This window comes from Puma concolor, chromosome C2 (genome assembly GCF_028749965.1).
Source record: "Puma concolor isolate L17-30 chromosome C2, mPumCon1.1.hap2, whole genome shotgun sequence".
Classification (NCBI taxonomy): Eukaryota; Metazoa; Chordata; class Mammalia; order Carnivora; family Felidae; genus Puma; species Puma concolor.
The window spans coordinates 78,214,015-78,233,074 of NC_141675.1; the positions used below are offsets into that span (position 1 = coordinate 78,214,015).

The following is a 19,060-nucleotide window of genomic DNA, read 5'->3' on the forward strand; positions in this document are numbered from 1 at the left end:
GACCTTAATAAACACACTGATAGTATGTGCGCTTAAACAACAACTCCACCATTACATAGTTCGGATGGCCACGCCTACTACCTCTGCTGGTCACGGAAAACACAAACTGGTCTTACTCTAGCACAGGAAAACGGAGCACAGGAGGAGGAACTGTGCTAAGAGATTCGCATTTTCAAATTTCCCTTCCACCAAAGTAGAGCTGCAGAACAGATCAAGTGGTTCCTTCACCTGTAAAGGGACTTGAGTAGTGACAGCTTTAAAACTCTCATACTGACTGAACAAAATCATTGGGATTTTTTTTCTAATCAGAGAAGACTCTCCCTGCAGATAAACTCGCTCTAATCAGCTCCTTTCTATACGCCTCCCTCCATAACCTGTACATGCTACTGTGTTAACAGTGTTTTCAACCAGTGTATACGGTGTGTTCTCAAGTAAGCAAAATTGTGCAGTGGGAGCAGAAAGAAATATGTTACAATGCTAACAGTGTTTATTTCCTGGGGGACAATATTATTTGTTTTTCCACACTCAGCCTTAATTACTTGTATAAAGAAAAACTGCTTAAGGAATGGTACGTGTAACTTTATAAAAACCTGTTATCACAAATATTTAAAAATATGTTTATCAAGTCAACTGCTGAAATGCGCCAAAATGATAATATTGTTTCTCGGTGATGGTGCTACGAGTGATTGGTTTTTCTTCGACTTTTCTAAATTTTACAAATTATTTACAATGCGATTTCAATGTATTATGTAATGATACTTTATGATATAGTATTAAACTCCATAATGCTAAATGCATGCAAAAAATTTTATCGAGATAAGTGAAGAGAAAAAAAGCGTGTCATATATTGCTACAGTGATGATTCATATCCTATGACCAACAGATATTTATCTGTCCCTCTCAGAGAGTCATTAAATCGCAGAATTTTAAGGGTTTCTGAGTCATCTAAAATGACTATTGTTTGATGTAGGCTCTGTCTTTGTAATAATGAGAATATTAATAATAATCTAGCATCAATGTGCCAAGCCTCTGTAATAAGCACTTTAAATGAACTGCTTCATTGAAACTTCAAAATAATACTACGGTACTTAGGTAAGGTACTTGTAGTAGGTAGAATAATGTCCTGAAAATGCCCATGTTCTAATGCCTGGAAGCTGTGAATATGAGTATGTTAGTTTGTATGGCAAAAGGCAATCAAAGTTACAGGCGGAATTGAAATTGGTGGTCAGCTGACGTTGAGATGGATTTATCTGAGTACGTTCAGTATCATCACAAGGATCATTTTAAGTGGAAGAGGGAGGCAGAAGGAGACTATATGAAGGATGCCATGTCGAGAACAATTGGACTGGCCACTGCTGGCTTTAAAGATGGAAGGGGAGGCGGTGCCTGAGTGGCTTAGTCGGTTAAGCGTCCACCTTCAGCTCAGGTCATGATCTCACAGTTTGTGGGTTCGAGCCCCGCATCGGGCTTTGTGCTGACAGCTCAGAGCCTGGACCCTACTTTGGATTCTGCGTCGCCCTCTCTCTGCCCCTCCCCCACTCACACTCTGTCTCTCAAAAATCAATAAGCATTAAAAAATTTTTAAAAAAAGATGCAAGGGGGCCACAGCTAAGGAATGCAGGCAACTTCTAGATACAAGAAAAGGTAAGGAAATGGATTCTCCCCTTAGAGCCTCCAGGAAGGAATGTAGCCCTGATGATGCCTTGAGTTTAGCCCAGTGAGACCTACTTCAGATTTCTGACCTCCAGCACTTAATATGTTGTTTTAAGCCACAAAAATTGTGGCAATTTGCTACAGCATCCATAGGAAACAAATATAGTATTACATTCCAATTTTACAGGTGAGTAGACTGAGGCTTAGACGAGCAGCTTGATTGAAGTCACATGTAATTCCAGCATTTATATCCAGATTGTTTGACAATAGCACCTGCACGCTTCGGCACTTGGCCCCACTGGAGCCCCAGATGTTTGTCCAGCACCTGCCTGAACATTTAATACCTGAAAATGCACTCCCTGGTGGTCCTCTGCACTTGAGGATGGTTCTAACTGGTAGAACTGATGTCCTATGTTTGGTGCTTAAAGTGGTCTTTCTAGTTATTTCCCCCATTGATCTATCATGCAAAATAACCTAATTCCTCCTTCATGAGAAATACTTTTTAAATATTTGAGGTCAATAATCACTTCTCCCCAAGTCATCTCTTCTTTGGATGAAATAATCCCAGATTCAGCCTTTCCTTATAAGACATTAAATTCCAGCACTTTCCTGACCTCTTCCCTCTGGAAAGCATCCAGACTGTCAACACCCATTTGAGGACCTAGCCAGTTCTTACCTTGCTTTGAATTTGTGTGCTTTGATTTTCTTCCATGAGGTTATCACTCTGACCTTAACCCTTCTGAACTTGAATATATATTACATCTTGAGCTCTTTGATGGAAATATTTCTAAAAGTCAATCAATCAATCAATCAATCAATCAATACTGATAATTTTCGGATTATCTGGCCTAAAGACTTGAAAACATAGCCTGCTTTCAAGTTCCTTTTGATATTATCACAAACTGATTCCACTCTTTGTTGACATGAATCATACCTTTCTTGTTTTAGCCTAGCAAGGGCTAGAAGAAAATGCCTGTTAAGCTATAATAAGGAACTGTTCTGGCAAACCAGCAACTTTGTAAGGAGCCTCGAGATATCATAGGCTGCTCCTGTGTATCAGTCTGAGAAGTTGTGCTATCTGTTCCAATGCACGGGGGAGACAGGAGGAAAATGAAGGAAATGTGAAGAGTCAATGTGATTTCATCAGATTATTTAAAATACTGTGAATTTTTTTAGGGCAGAGAGACCTGCTCACAAATATTCATAACAGCCTCCTCAAATCTTTGACCATTCACAGCTCTAAATGACCCATGTTGCTATTCCCTTGTTTCTGCAAAGAATCAAGGGCTGACTGTAAACAAATAAGACAGCCAACAAACAAACAAACAAACAAAAACCCCAAAACCAAACCAAATCAAAACCCTGAACTTACGCAACTGCATAATGACGAATGCTTGGTGAAAAAAACATGAACCCATATTTCACTCATTTCACTCCCTGCGTCTCTTCCGAGGAAGGGTGTGGGGAGGGTGGGGAATAAAACATTTTTGTGGGCTAGTATATAAACATTCCAGTAATTAAGTACGCTGCTCTGTCAGAACTGACTTGAAGAGTCAAAGGCACTTGAACACAAGACACAAGGTTTGCATTTCCTTTATAAATACTTATGGGAGTAAGAATAAAAATAGAAATGCCACAATCAACTTCATTTGGGGCTTTTCTGAATTCCAAATGTTTGAAAAAATTGTGTGATATATTGAGGGAAACAGGTGCAGACAGTTTGAACCTCCAGGTACTTAGGGCAGGTGTCTCTTGGGGTGCCAAGTAGTAGACAAGGAGGAACAAAACCAAATTCAGGGCACAGAATGAAGCTGCCAATGGTGAGGGTTTTCCACGCTGCTGTGTCACTGCTGTTGTACCTTTATGCTTTGGGAAAGTCGAACATCTGGGCTGTAACACTGGGCTACCTCACAGGGCTCCTGGAAAGAATAACTTAGAATGGTTTCATTTTTTAGCTAAAAAAAGAAAATCTTATGTAAATGGTGATACAGTCTATGCTTGTGACTACAGAGCATACTACAGGTATTCAAGAGAGGAGGCCCTTTCATTTCCAGAATTGTATGATTTGAGCTTTGCCGGCCTCTATTTTCCCTCCCACAGAATATCTCTGTTAAATCCAAAGTAGGAGAAGAGGTGCTCAGTGGGTGAGGCAAGAGTCAGCATGAATGGAGGATCATCACGTCTCCAGTGTCTGACTGCCTTTGGCCAACCCCCTACCCACCAATGGTGCACTCCATGGTTCCAGCTGGTAAGCCCTAGGTATCCATGGAGTCCACGGCACCTGCAACTTCCCCTTACTCACTCCCACCCTGTTTCTCCTGTTACCATGTCAGCTGGGGTCCGTGACCCCGGTCTTGATCCTGTCTCTAGCCTGAACTTGGAATCTCTGGTATTCAGACCCCACACCTCTGCCTCTTGAACACTCATGGAGCCTATAAAGGGAATTTTCTCTACAGATCCAATCCTGTAGAACCCAAATCAATCCTGGCCAATTGATGCTATCCTCCCATCCCCTAGGAGAGGGATTTGGACAGATTCAATGTATCACAGATGGGGTCTCCTCCAACTTTTAGTTGGCCTCCAACTTTTGAGTTCAAGGGCCATTCCAATAAAGCAAAGACCACTGATCGAATCCCACTAGCCACTGTATCAGAAAAGCCTTTTATTGGCAATTTATGGCGATGCTTTCCTCATGCTTGTCATTGAACAATTTTCAATAACATGTTTATTGATTACCTACTGTGTGCCATGAACTTACACATGATCTCATTATGCTTACAGCAAACTTGCAAGATTTTCAGGGGAGGAAGCAAAGGATTAAAGAGATTAAGTAACTTGCCCAAGGTCACACAGCTAGTAAGTGCCAGGGCCAAGTTTTGATGCCAATGTAGACTATACCCTGCTGCCTCATTCTATAAATATCTGTTAAGTGCTTAGTTATTTGCAAGATGTATTTCCAACCTGTTAAGGTCTCAGGCTACATTAGGGCTTCTGAGGGAACCCCTCATCAACTACTCCATGGGCCTGGTTCCAAGAAAGCTAACACTCCAGAATCTATTAATTACCCGAGGGCTTTTGGGAAAGGTGGTCAGCTTTTGGTAGGAATGAAGCACTGTTTCGGTCCCTTTGAAGGGCCTAACAGGAAATATCTTGCTTCAGCCTAAACTGCTGAGGGACATATTCAAGTGGATGGCACTCAACAGGTTTGGAATAACACATTCCTCAAGTGCTCTGAGTTTCTGACCAACAACGAAAAAATTCCACAGTTAGACTTCTCTTTCTGGATGCTCAACCACAGTGACATCGCAATTTGGTAGCTTTCATGTATATATCATATGTACACACATATAAAATGCCTCACAGAGAGCTAATCCAGAAACTTCATGGAGGACTGGTTCTTGGATATCAGGAAGACTTTAGTGGTATCATCAGCTCATCTGCTAATACTGACTACTGCCTGATTGAGGTACTGATAATCCCTTTCCTACTCCCTAGTTGAAGCCCTCTTTCCCCCATTCTTTTACCTTTATTGCAAACTTCCCCCATCCCTGTGAGTCCTAGCAAATGTGAGGTTTACTGAAAAAATAAATTCTTCTCTCCTTGCCAGGGCCAGCTCATGGGAGTGAAATCTGCATAGCTGCAAGGAGCCCCACACTTAGAAGGGCTCTGTACTTGTTTTAATTAATGCTCTGCTGTCACTGACTTGGAATTCTTAATAATTTTGAACAAGGGATCCTGTATTTAACATTGCACTGGGTCACACAAATCACATAATTGGTCCTGCTCTGTGCTGTGGACATTGAGATAGGGAGAAGAGTCATACCACATAAGTTAAGACTGGACGGTGTACCTGTTGTCCCCTTTGGAACTCAGCAGGCATTTTCCCATGAGAGGCAATCCTCAGGTGGATAGAGTTGATAAAAGCTCTACCCTCCTTACCCTAATATTTTCATCTCTAAAATGGGGATAGCAGCACTTAATTTGCATGTTATTCTGTTGAGTGGGATCATGCATATAGTACCCATCAGAGTGTTTGATATTTAATAAATGAAATCCATGGGAGATATCAGGTACAGAAAACAGAGTTTGAACTCTGGAGGAGCTAACTTAGAATTGCATCAGCTCTGGCGCTTAAAAAGATGCATGACTTGGAGCGCCTGGGTGGCTCAGTTAGTTAAGCGTCTGACTTTGGCTCAGGTCATGATTTCATGGTTTGTGAGTTAAAGCCCCACAGTGGGCTCTCTGCTGTCAGCACAGAGCTGGCTTTGGATCCTCTGTCTCCCTCTCTCTGCCCCTCCCCTTCTGAAGAATAAATAAACATTGGGGCACCTGGGTGGCTCAGTCGGTTAAGCGTCCAACTTCGGCTCAGGTCACGATCTTACTCTTACGGTTTGTGAGTTCGAGCCCCACATCGCGTCAGGCTCTGTGCTGACGGCTCAGAGCCTGGAGCCTGCTTCAGATTCTGTGTCTCATTCTCTCTCTGCCCCTCCCCCACTTGTGTTCTGCCTCTCTCCATCTCTCAAAAGTAAGTAAATATAAAAAAAAAATTTTTTTAAATAATAAATAAACATTTATAAAAAAAAAAAAGATGTGACTTCCGGTGGGTGACTTGGCTTCTCCCAGCCTCAGTGTCTTTATCTGTAAAATGCCTTTATCTAATATTTGCCTTGTAGGGTGATCATGGGATTTCAGTAATCTAATGTATTTAAAGAGCCTAGTTTATCACCTGGCACCTGGTAAGAGCTCAAAAAATAGTTGGTTTGGTTCCCTTATAACACAATTTCTGTACTCTAAATTCATTTACAGGTGATGTAGGGATACAACCATTAATTAGTGTCTTATACTATCCAAATTCTTTTATGCTATGTGACCTACAAAATGGGACCTCCTTGTATGTGAAAATCACTTTGTAAAAAATATTTGAAGATTATTCTTCCTTCTTTGCTAGACTGTGAATTCCCTGAAGGCAAGAACCGGGTCTTATTTACCCTTGTAGCCTAGAACACCTTCTAACACATGTTAGAATCCTCATTTAGGGGCGCCTGGGTGGCGGAGTCGGTTAAGCGTCCGACTTCAGCCAGGTCACGATCTCGCGGTCCCTGAGTTCGAGCCCCGCGTCAGGCTCTGGGCTGATGGCTCAGAAGCCTGGAGCCTGTTTCCGATTCTGTGTCTCCCTCTCTCTCTGACCCTCCCCTGTTCATGCTCTGTCTCTGTCCCAAAAATAAATAAACATTGGAAAAAAAAAATTAAAAAAAAAAAAAAAGAATCCTCATTTAAATCAAATCTGTCTTCTGTATGTGTATGCCAACTACAAGATGATAATTTTCATAATATTCCTAAGTTAACAATGAATTATTAGCCTGTCGATGATTAGGATGTACAGTGTACCAAATACAGCCCCATCTCTGCCGTTAAAGGCCTTTCTTTTCCTTGCCCATCACACATGGCTCACGTTCCTGCATCCTTGGGTCTGGTTCTTGCTCCATTAACAAGGCTATTTCCAAGAGGGACATAACTCCGTTTTGTACAACCAGCTACCTTCTCTGGCAACAACCTGTGGGGAGAAGCCACTGGAGGAAGAATTTCCTAAAACCCCAACCAAAACTCAACCCCCCTTTAAGATTCAAAGAAGCCTCAGAATGGTGACTTTTAGCCATTTGAAGGCTATGGGTCCCTGTGAGAGCCTTCTCATTGTTATGGACTTTCTCTCCTGAAAATTGTACTCAATGTCTTACATACAATTTCAAAGTGTTTTCAGAGCTCCTGCAGCCTTTGTACCTCAGGTTAAAAATTCTTCTGAGAAGAAAACTGAATGAGCAATGTGAAAAATTCGAGCTTCCTGATAAATGCTAGCCCTGTTCAAAACACACTGCCAAGTTCAAAACAAAACAAAGCAAAACAAAACAAGTTACAACACCCTAGATTGAACCTCAGGGTTATCCCTGAGGGCCCAGGCCTGCACCTTAATGGTAAGGGCATCCAGCCAAGCAGTGACTACTCTCTGGAAAACCTAAGTTCAGCCGAGTAAAATGAAGCCTTGTTTGATAATATCGTTTACATTTCCAAATCCTGGGTATCAAGCTTTCTTCCTATCCCTTGTGGCCCTTCCTAAGTTTAGCCGCTGGTGTAATGGGGTAACCATGGCAACAACCACCTGCCTATTTAAAACCATCTCCAAAGCTAAATAAGGAAGCCTGGGGAAAATGGCTGCTCGCCTGCCTCTCAGTGGACAAACTGGGCACTCCTGAGTACTTTCAACATGAGCAAGCAGGCACAGGAGAAGCAGCATGGACTCAAAGTTCTTACTGGGAAGGGTTCTAGGACCTGTGAAACAGGGCCCACCTCTATGCCACTATGTTTCCGTTTACTTGCAGATACATAGATTTACACACAAATCTGGGTGCCTGGCATCCCAGGCCACCACACCACCTTGACCTCGACCAGGGCAAGGGTGTGCACCTCACTACAGAGTAGTCTTATTAATGGAACTGGGGGAGTGGGAAGGAAAAACAGTCACCAGATCACCAGGAAACGTGCAATTACAACTGTTTTTTCTCCCCTGATAGAAGTATCTTCCTAATTGTGTTAATCATGTGAATAATTGAAGATGACTCTATTTATATCATACGTTGACCTATTGATTTCTGGAATATGGAGAAACTTCTCCCTCCCTCTGCTTCCTCACTCTCTACAAACTATAGGGGCTTTGCTTCTTCCCTGCCAAGAGACCAGCACAGCTTGCTCTACCCCAAGCATTCTGCCTTCTCTCACTCCTTGTTATCTTTTTGTACATTTGGTTCTTTTGGCCTGGGCAGCCCTTCTCTTTTTTGTCCACCTGGCAAATACATCCTTGTTTTCTGGTCTTGGCATCTGTATGGTTGGAAGCCCCACCACACCAAATTCCGTGCCCTTGCTTCCCATAGGTTACCTATGGTTCCTTCCCATAGGTTACCTCGATTCATATCACTTAACACAAGTCACTATGCATGTCTGCAGCACTGGATGGTCAGTCCCTACACATGGCTCTCCAAAACACCTACAGAACAGTGCCTGGCATAGAGTATATTTTCAAAAGCTAGTGTTGAATGGATGCATGAACAGAGCCCTTATGGATTTCACAAGCATATGGCATCTTAACAAGTACATGTGTATGACTATGCATAAGGATACCCTGTGAAAAGAGGACCCAAAAAGTCTACAGTGGACAGAAGAGAAAGAAGATTTAGTGTGGATGTGAGAGTGACACAGAAGGTCAGCTGATCTGTGAGTCTGTGTTTGCAATAAGAGTGGGGCTGGACCCACTCTTAACAATCACCTGTTAATAGTGACTTGTGAGTTGGGCACAAGCTGTGTGAGACAGCCAGATGGAATATTCCTGGGACAGAATGCCCACCCTAAGGAGACGATGAGTTCAGCTATTGGATCCCACAGATCACTTTTCCTGAAGCTGCAGTATGTTACATTAAAGACTTTCTTTTTCCCAGTTAACCTCCCAGGCATTGAGGTCAGGGGAAAGGAGTAGGGATGAAAATGGTGGCGCTCTTTGGGAGTGTGAGGCTTTAAATAGATGTCTTCAGACAAGGCTGGGCCTCTGCTGTGAAGAGGATCCTATCTGCTAACTAAGTCACTCCCTTCAGGCTCAGTCTGCATTCTTCCTACCCACCTGCTTGAGGGTGGGATGGGATCCAATGGTCATCTTGAAATGGCACAACAAAGAGGAAAAAAGATGGAGAACCAAAGAGAAGAAATAAAGAAGGAAGAATGGAGAAAGGTATTGCAACAAACCCAGGGGTAGCTATATGCCAGTCAAACTCACTTCTTGCAAATTCGCTCCTGCCAGCAAGAAGGGCTTAGTTTTGTTTGCAAAAGATCTGGTTTTCTCTCTTCTTGTACTTTTGGACCTAACATCCAGGCTACACACAGGGTGCACAGGCTGAGGCTGGAATGTGCTGGGCTCCAGGTCTCACAGCGCCAGCAGGGGCCTCCCTCTGCTGCCCCCTGCTGTCAGGGGACGCAGAGGCGCCGCCCTCCCGGCCCTCCGGTCTCCCTCCCTTTGAGACCGAGAGAAGCTGAGGCCCCTGCCCTTCTGCTTGCCCCTCCCCAGAGAAATTCCAGGGGGCTGGGGCTGCAGGAGCTTTCCGTCTAGAGAAAGCGGCCAAGCCCCCGAAGAGGGTTCCAGTTAGCCAAGAGCAGATCCCCACCCCTCAAGGCGGGCACGCCACGCCCTCCTTGCCAGCCCCGCAATCCCTCCCTCTGCACAGCATCCTCTGGGAGGGGAGGGCAGGTTTCTGACAGTGTTTTCTGCTTGGAAATGGAAACCCTCCTTCCGGCGACGGCAACGTGGCAGGAAAGCGAAGTCCTTGGGCGGCCGGGCCAAGAACGTTTGGGTGAGAGCAGGTGGAGGCCTCTGTCTGGCCAGCGCTTCCAGGGGCGGGAGGGGCCAGCGGGCAGTGCAGCCGGGGATGCAGCCTTAGGGCACTCTTACCTGCTGTTGAATTTTTCAGGGTGCTTCTCTCTCATCACGTGGAATCTGTGTGCAATGGAAGCATCCTGAAAGGGAAAGAGAGGAAAGCAGACACCTGGTTAGTGGTCATGACCCTGCAATGCGGAAAGGAAAGGAAGCACACAGGCTCTCACTGAAATCCCCCAAACCCGAGAGTCCATGTCAGAGAGCAGAACTCGAGGCTCCCACAAAGGGTGAACACCAGGTCCAAGGTTAGGGGCTAAGGCCACCAATGCTTATAGAGCCTATGTCAGCCGACTCCTTGCAGCTTCCCCTCTCTGCCACAGTTCAGGGTGAATGAAGGGGACAGCCGCTGCCCTTTGAGGAGAGAGAGGGTGTCTGGGTGTGGGGGCAGCTGCAGTGCAGAAGCCCGCGTGTGGAGCTGAGTGTGAATTTCTGGAAATGCCTTGCCATATTAACTCTTTTAAAAAAATACTTTTTATTTTGGAATATTTTAAGACTCACAAGAAGTTGCAAAAATAGTACAGAGAGTTCCTGTATCCCTTTCACCCAGCTTCCCCCAATAACATCTTATGTAACTACAGTACATTGTCAAAACCAGAAAACTGACGTTGGTAGGTGCTGTTATATATTAACTCTAATCATCCATATCAGTAGAAATAATTAGTGGCATTGAATAACAGGCTTCGTGGATAATAAAAATATGTTTAAACTTCTGGCTTCTGTTTCTTGATCTCCACAGAAAGGACTTTCCCCAAGGCCAAGAGGAGTCTCACTACCACACTCGATGGACACTTTGCTGTCCTCCTATTTGCACACGCCTTTGCTGTGCTACTGGCCACCTGCACCTCAGAGCTCAGTTAGGAAGACTCCCATGATGCCATGCTTCCAGGCTCTCCATCCCCTGACCAGAACTTCTCAACCCTCAGTCCATCTGCGTCCTACATTCATGGGCCATCTCGAGTTCTCATGCTTGTTTCTATCATCTCTGATCCCTAGAACCAACCCTGAGCTTCAGACCTAAAATTGAGCTCATCTTTCCACCTCACACTTGGTCTTTCACTCTCATTAAGAGTCTCATCTTCCCACAGGAGAATGTGTTCCGCCCCTTCGCCACTCAGTCCTCGTGTGAACACGCTGGGTGCGGGCGGTGGGCTTTAGAAATAAACAGGCGAATTGGGCTGGGGTGGGGAGTGACACAGAAACAAGGGAGCTGACTCAGACACGTGCAGGAAAAACGCTACAGAAACTCATTTACTGGACCGCGTGGCTAAAACAGAACTGAAATTCCATTTCAGTGGATGCGTATTAATTCCGTTTCTTGATGCAGACTTACAAAAGATAATTTCTGACTGTTGTCATTATTCTTTTCACATCAGGAGGTAGAGTTCAGTGAAGAAGCTTTTTTGGCGCATGCGCTGTGTGTGGTGAAGAAACTACAGGCTAATGGTGAAGACAGAAAGTCCAGAAGCAAGTTAGGGGGCAAAGAGGGGCTTCTGTAATACTTAGCAGAGGAGCCCAGCCAGCTAGGAGCCCACTACAGAGGCAAGTTGAAGATACGGGCTTGGTTTGTGGTTGGCAAACACTGCCTGCTGAAATAATGTTCTGGGAATTTAACATTCAAGCTCTAGTTATGGTTTAGTTTTTCCTTTAAGTCCCATGGAGGGTTGCAGGTCCTGGTTAGGCACCCACTGTGGACACGAGGTGGGCGATGCACAAAGGCCCTGAAGCATCTATCCCCGGGGTGGGGGGTGGGGGGCGGCCTGTGCTGTTCCCCCAGGCAGCAAGGCCTTCGCTCTCCCTCCCGCGCTCTGAGCAAGTTTGTGAACACCCTGAATAAGATTCATGTGACATCTGTCAAATGCTTCTCTGGGATTCAAGAAAACATTTCATCTACTTGTGTTCCTTTGAAGCACTAATTTTCTTCTGTCAGGAAAAAAGAAAAGAAAGAAGGAAAACGAAAGAAAAAAGCCATCACATGTTGCCTGGCATGATTTGTACTTCACGACCCCCGCGCACCGCCCCCCCCCCACCCTCCACCAGGACTGTTGTGACTGGCTCCTGATTTTCTTATTCTCCAGAATCTGTGCACAGGCTTCCTACTCTCTGCATAGTTCTGATTATTCGGAGTTGTTTTTTTTTTTTTTTAACTATGTTTTGCAAAGCTGCTTTTCACAGAGACCAGCCTTTACCATATTATTAGTTAAGCATGTGGTTCCAATATAATCGCTTGACAAATACACAGAGTAGCAGGGGAGAGCTGAGCAGTTCCTTTGCTGTTCAGTCTTGAAAAGGCCATGCTAATAAAGACCGACTCTGACCATGTTTCTCTACCTGGAGATTTACCTGCGCCTTCTGTTGAGTTCTGTGCCGGGCACTGAGCTGGGTGTATTTACATTCAATCGTGATTTCTTTTAAATTTTGGAAGCCAGTGCTACAATGAGTCAAACCCTTTCTTGGTAATAATGACAGCAAAATGAGACTTCTGTTCTGAAGGGACAAGGGGACCAGCATTGCAATGATGGCATTTCTGAAGGCCACACGCTCTGGGGGCCTTTCTATGAGGTTTTGGGTACAGAAAAGAAGATGGGTGGTGCTTTCCTGAGCTAAAACTAAAAATCCAAAAGATTTTTCCGCCCCTTCCAAATATAAGCAGCAGTCATTTGGACTCTGAGACATTTGGATGTCTGGGCCAGTGCTGTCCAAAAGAAATAAATAGAAAATTTCCCAGTAGCCACATTAAAAAAGTGAAAAGAAAAGGGTGAAATTAATTTTAATGATATATTTCATTAACAAATATTATCACTGCAACATGTAGTTAATATAAAAATTATTGAGATATTGGGACACTTGGGTGGCTCAGTCGGTTAAGTGTCTGACTCTTGATTTCAGCTCAGATCAGGATCTCACAGTGCGTGAGTTCGAGGCCCACATCAGGCTCTGTGCCGACAGCGCAGATCCTGCTTGGGATTCTTCCTCTCTCTCTGCCCTTCCCCTGCCTGTACTCTGTCTCTCAAAATAAATAAATAAAACCTTAAAAAATGGAGATATTTAAAATTCTTTCCTACTACATTTTTGAAATTTGGTGTATGTTTTGTACTTATAGCATCTCTCAATTTAGACTAGGACCATTGCAAGCACACCATTGCCTCATGTGGCTGACGGCTACCATACCGGACAAATGCAGGTCTAAGTCACTTTGGCAGCTTACGTTGATAAAAAGACAAAGAAGATAATAAACCACATCATTTGGAACCTGGCTTGTTCTGAAAACTTACGGCAGGTTGGAGGATGAAAAAAGTGCAGACCCCTTGTCCAAGACATCTCTCAGTGAGTCCTGTTGTCTTAGTACCTGCATGGCTCTCACAGGTGACAGACAAGAACATGACACTGAGGAAACCCAAAAAGTTGCAGGGAAAATGATAACTTTTTGGTAAATTCCCCAATGGGGAGGAGGCTCATCATGGTGGAGACTTAGCTGGTGAAGCCTGAGAAATACAATCTGGAAGGGGGAAGATGGTGTGTGGGTTAGCGTGATGCCTGTGGCCTCTCCTTGGCCCCTGGGTTCCCCTAGCATCAGAAATAGATTTCATTGAATCAAGGGATTAGCTGTTCACTCCTCCTGTTAAGGCCCAGTGAAAGCAGAGCCTTTGAGGTATTTGGAGTTACACATACCCCAGGCATTATTTCACAGTCCCCAACTTCCTGTCACTGATACCTGGCCATCCTGACATTTCTGCAAATCCAAAAATAAAGACCAGGGACGAGGAGGCCAGAGAAGCCAGAGGAAGTAGCAGCCTGAATGACTATGTTTAAAATCTCCTGCCAATGGATGTTATCAGTTAGGGGGACTGAGAGGGCCAACTATCCCAGTTCTTCACTGGGAGTGGGCCGGCATGTAAGTAGGTGATAGAAATGTGGTGGCACTGAGGTCACAGTCACTCTCTAGATGGGCCAGGAGAGTGTGTGTCCTGTTTATCCCTCCATGTATTACATGGATTCTGTTGGCACCAAGGGGACCAGGTGAACTTGTCAGGGCAAAATCTTTACCACCTGGGGCCACCACAGCAGCAGTCATTGTCATTGCCTTCATACACACAAGGCAACAGACATCTGTTATCAGTTAAGATATTCCAGGTCCTTCAAAAGAGGCAAAGACTTTGCAAGGCTCTCTTTGCCAAAGGAATCTGACTCTAATTATCACAAGGAAGTAAATTGTGGGTTGGTTTACATACCTACTTCTCCTCTTACAAAGTTTGGGAAGTCAAACAGGGAGGAAGAGCTTCTGCAAATGTCAGCTCCAGATTCTGTTAGGGTTGCGTGTTGGCTACTTGTTTTCTCAAGAATTTCCCTTTCCAACTTTTAAAGAGCGAGCATACAAACCCAGCAAACATTTTATTGAGAGAAGCCTAAGGGTATACCAAGGAGATAAAAAACAGTCCTGGTTCCTCACTGCTTCGCAATAGAATGTTAAATACGCACAGGCTAAAGGTGTATGAAAACAATCATGAGAAAGATACTGTGAAGTTCTTTATAACTTGAAAGATGAACGGATTGGATTATTATAAGTCAGCCCCAGGCAAATAAATACCCTGCCCACTGAGTGTGATGGAGAATCTGCTTGTATGCATTTCCTTGGGGGACAATGAGATGGTCTTCTTTTCCTTCCTCCTGTCCCTACACTTCCTTCCTTCCTACTTATTTGTAAGAATGAATTAAAACCATCATCATCATGGCTCTTGGGATTACGGCTAGGTTATCTAGTTAATGTGAGGCTGTTTATTCCTTTTTGGTGTGTTTATCCATCTGGTCAGGAAATACTAAGTGAGTGAAATTTTTTGCATATGGCACCGTGTAGAGACAGACCAAGAGGGATCAGGAATCATGTTTTCGCAGCCAGAGTTGAGTGTGTTAAGAAAGAGAAGATGCGGGGCTAAAGACTCTGAAGGCAGCCATGGCTGTAAGCTGCCATCTAGAAGTTTCTAGGCCGGGCACCCAGCCCTGCTACTCAGCTCTCCCGTTTGTCTGGCTGCTTATAGAGGCTGGGTCCCCTCCTTTCTATCATTTTTCCCCTTCATCTAGCTCAGTTCCGGTTTCTGCTCCTGTGTAGGTCCACTTCCTTTGGCCATTCTTCTCTGTTCTGATGGGGTGTCTCCACTCACTGAAGACTTTGTTGGGACCATCCACATCAGAATTCTGTCAGAGGCCTGTTAAAAATGCCAACTCGAACACCTGGCTCAAACCAACCAAATCAGAATACAAACTAGGATCTGTCATGGGGGCGGAATTTACATTTCTGACAAAGGGCACTGGTGAGCCCTCACACACTGGATGTTGAGACTCCCCCCACGGTGTTGCTGTTGAGGGGAAGCATTTGAGGACAGAGGGGGCTGTGCAGAGGCCCCATGGCTCGTGGTCCACAGCTCAGTGAGCTCTGGTGCTCGACGCTCACTCATGGTTCGAGCTCCACTCACCAGCTGCTACCTGTCTCCTTATTGTTCTAAGCTACAGTTCCTCCTGACAAAGTGCCAAAGGATAATGCCTATACCTACCAACAGGGAGCTGTACCTGCCATGCAGTAGGCACTCAATACCTGTTAGCAAGCTATACCCTGGTTACTACAGGAAAAAGACACAAGTGTTGGTGAAACTGTAATGATGGGAAGCCCACGCTCCAGAAGGCTCCCGAACGCCAGATCTGTCAGGCAGGTCCCACTGGCAACAGCTGAAGGCTGCGTGTTCCCACTGGGGGAAGTGGCGCCTGAGTTGGTGGTCCACAAAGGAGAGAGGCCTTTAAGCCAAGAAAAGGAGCGAGGGGTCCGCCTAGGTCACTGAGGGGACAGCTGGAAAGGCCTAGGGAAAGGTGTCTCCCCCACCTGATGCCAGGAGAACTGTGGAGATAAACCCGACTGGGGCACAGAGCCCCCTTAATATGCTGCCAGTCCAATCACCCATCCTCTCTGACCCTGACCGTGGGTACAGCGATACCTCTGTCTTCTGTTGTAGTCACAGAAAACCAGTGCTGACTTAGGAGTCAGAAAATGAAAGCAACCCCCTCCATTTGACTCTCTGTTTCCTCACCCACAAAATGGAGAGAATACTGCCCTTCAGTGTAGTTGTAAGAATAAAAAAAAATCTATAAATATGGTAAATTTGAAATCCAGTAAATATAACATATTTTAAAACAGCCTTCCCTCTTCCGTGGCTCCTCTCTTAGTCTTTTTTTTTTAATTTTTTTACATTTATTTATTTTTGAGAGATAGAGTGAGACAAAGTGAGAGCAAGGGAGGGGCAGAGAGTGAGGGAGACAGAACCCGAAGGAGGCTCCAGGCTCTGAGCTGTCAGCACAGACGTGGGGCTTGAACCCATGAACCGTGAGATCGTGACCTGAGCCGAAGTCAGACACTCAACCTACTGAGCCACCCAGGTGCCCTTCTCTTAGTCTTCTTATTAAAAAACAAAATCCTGGGGCTCCTGGGTGGCTCAGTCGGCTAAGCGTCCGACTTCGGCTCAGGTCACGATCTCATGGTCCGTGAGTTCGAGCCCCGCGTCGGGCTCTGTGCTGACAGCTCAGAGCCTGGAGCCTGCTTCGGATTCTGTGTCTCCCTCTCTCTCTCTGCTCCTCCCCCGTTCATGCTCTGTCTCTCTCTGTCTCAAAAATAAATAAACATTTAAAAAAAAAGCATTAAAAAAAATAAAAAATAAAGTAAAAAAAAAATCCTTTCCTTAAACCTACTCTTCCCCCAAGCTACCTATTATTTTCCCCTTCTACTTCCTTTTTCTTTTAAAGCCACCAACAATTTCAAAGGAGGCACAGGTGAGGATGGCTGACAAGCAAAGGTATCACACAATCTGGGCCTAGGTGGTTGGTTTGGAGGGACTCATTTGCATATGAAAGTGGGCAGCGTAACTGCAAAGGTGGGGAAACAGAGGAAAGACTGTAAGGCACGGGGTGCCTGTGTCATTCCCAGCCCTCACTAGTCAAGTGTCCCGAGGCCCCATCTGTAAAATGGGGACTGTGGGGACAATGATACCCACAGGACTGTGATGAGATTGCAATATATAAGGTCTAGTGTAGAGGAGAGCACATAATAGGTGCTCAATAAATGCTAGTGTCTTTGTTGCATCCCCCTCCGAAACCCTAGCTCTATCTATGGAATAGATGGTTCTCTTTTCTCCCCGATCCCATTCTCAACAGTTTGGGAAACTGTCCACACCAGTCCTCTTATGCCCAGAAGCTGAGTTCAGTAAAACAAACTAACTGAGTTGTGCTAGATGTGCTGGGGGCTGGAGGAAGAAAGAGGAGTGTGGCACTATTCTTGTGCTCTGTGTGTGTGTGTGTGTGTGCTGGGGGTTGTGTTAGAGGGGTGTGTTGGGTGTATGTGTGTCAGGGGTGTTAGGGGTGTGTGTTGGGTGTATGTGTGTTGTGTATATGTGTATTGGGTGTGTGTGTTAGGGGCATGTTTTGCGTGTAATGTGTGTTGGATGTGTGTGTGTGTGGGGGGGTGTTAGGTATATGTGTGTTGTGTGTATGTGTTTTGGGGGTATGTGTTAGAGGAGTGTGTTTGGTGTAAGTGTATCGGGAGTGTGTGTTAGGGGTGTATGCTGGGAGTATGTGTGTTGGGTGTGTTGGGGGGTGTGTATGTGTGTTGGGGGTGTATTAGAGGTGTGTGTTGGGTGTATGTGTGCTATGTGTGTGTATGTATGGTGTGTGTGTGTATGTACCTTGCAGGTGTGTCTTAGGGAGTATGTTGGGTGTATGTGTGTTGTGTGTGTGGTGTATGTGTGTGTGTGTGTGTGTGTGTGTTGGGGATGTGTGTTGGGAGTATACTAGGTGTATGTGTTGGGCGTGTGTGTTAGTGGGGTATATTGCGTATATGTGTGTTGGGTGTGTGGGGGGGGTTGGGGTGTGTGTTAGGGGGGTGTGTTGGGTGTATTATGTTGGGGTGTGTTTGTGTTGGGAGTGTGTGTTAGGGCAGTGTGTGTGTGTGGGTGTGTGTTTGTGGGGGGCGTCTGTGTGTTGGGGGTGTTAGGGCAGTGTGTGTATGTGTGTGTATTGGGTGTGTGTGGGGGGTGTCTGTGTATTGGTTGTGTGTGTGTGTTGGGGGTGTGTGTTAGGGCACAGTAAACCAATCCCTTCAACTTAGTGCAGAGACTGCACTGATGGGGTGAATGCAAAAGGCTGTGGAAGCACCAAGGAGGAGAATGGAGCTCAGCTGAGAGGTCAGCTGGGAGGAGACACCCCCAGAGGTTCATGAGCACCTGGAGTGTAGGAATTCAGTTGAGCCCAGGCGAGAGAACAGAAGAGAAGGAATTCTGACAGCTAAGCCAGCCAAGCCAGCTTGGGACCACATGGTTCTCCTTGGAGGATCAGAATTCTCAATTCTGGAAGCTTGCATGAGAGTCTTCTCCTGACCTTGCCCCTTGGTTATTTCCTGGTGTTGCTTTTTTAAAACTGTTTCAAATCATCCTAAGGGTAAGTTTGTTTTTCAAAAACTTTCTTATTTTCTTTTGTTAGTTAAAATTATAGGGGAAAGAATTTTCTCCATAACCTAGGGTTTGGGACCTTCAAGGTGTCTATGCCTAGGCCAGATGCAAGGATGCTTGGACCCGAGTTAAGACTGGGGGCAGCTGACAGAGGTAAAGAGCAGGGACTCGGAGGGGGACAACAGAAGACCAGAACCTTTTTGCCACCCAAACATTTGTCTTCCATGCAGAAAGGCAATCCTTGACCAACTCACCACACCAATGGAGAAATAGTTGTTCATGATGTTGTACGGGACCTGGTCCCCATTCTCCACCTCTTCTCTGGGGCTGACTTCCAGATGCCAGCGGTCTAGCATCACCAAGGGGCTCTGCTCGATGTCCTTCAGGATTTTTGTCAAGCTGCCCCCTTCATAACCTGTGGAGCATGGCATTACATTTGTCTCCAGAGCAAAAAGGC

The 19,060-nt window shown here is 45.3% G+C and overlaps 1 protein-coding gene across 11 annotated transcripts in view; it reads right to left on the reverse strand.

The window, feature by feature from the left end:
- Positions 1-19,060, reverse strand: part of DGKG (diacylglycerol kinase gamma) — a 216,274-nt gene that overhangs the window by 87,786 nt on the left and 109,428 nt on the right. For all 11 annotated transcript variants that reach the window (XR_015240176.1, XR_015240177.1, XR_015240173.1 and 8 more), the window contains 2 exons: positions 18,858-19,018; positions 10,139-10,203 (listed from right to left, as the gene is read on the reverse strand). Coding sequence is in view for 1 of the 11 variants with exons in the window: in XM_025913893.2 (XP_025769678.1) it covers positions 10,139-10,203; positions 18,858-19,018 (226 nt within the window). In the remaining 10 variants the exon portion in view is untranslated. The remainder of the gene's footprint in view (positions 1-10,138; positions 10,204-18,857; positions 19,019-19,060) is intronic.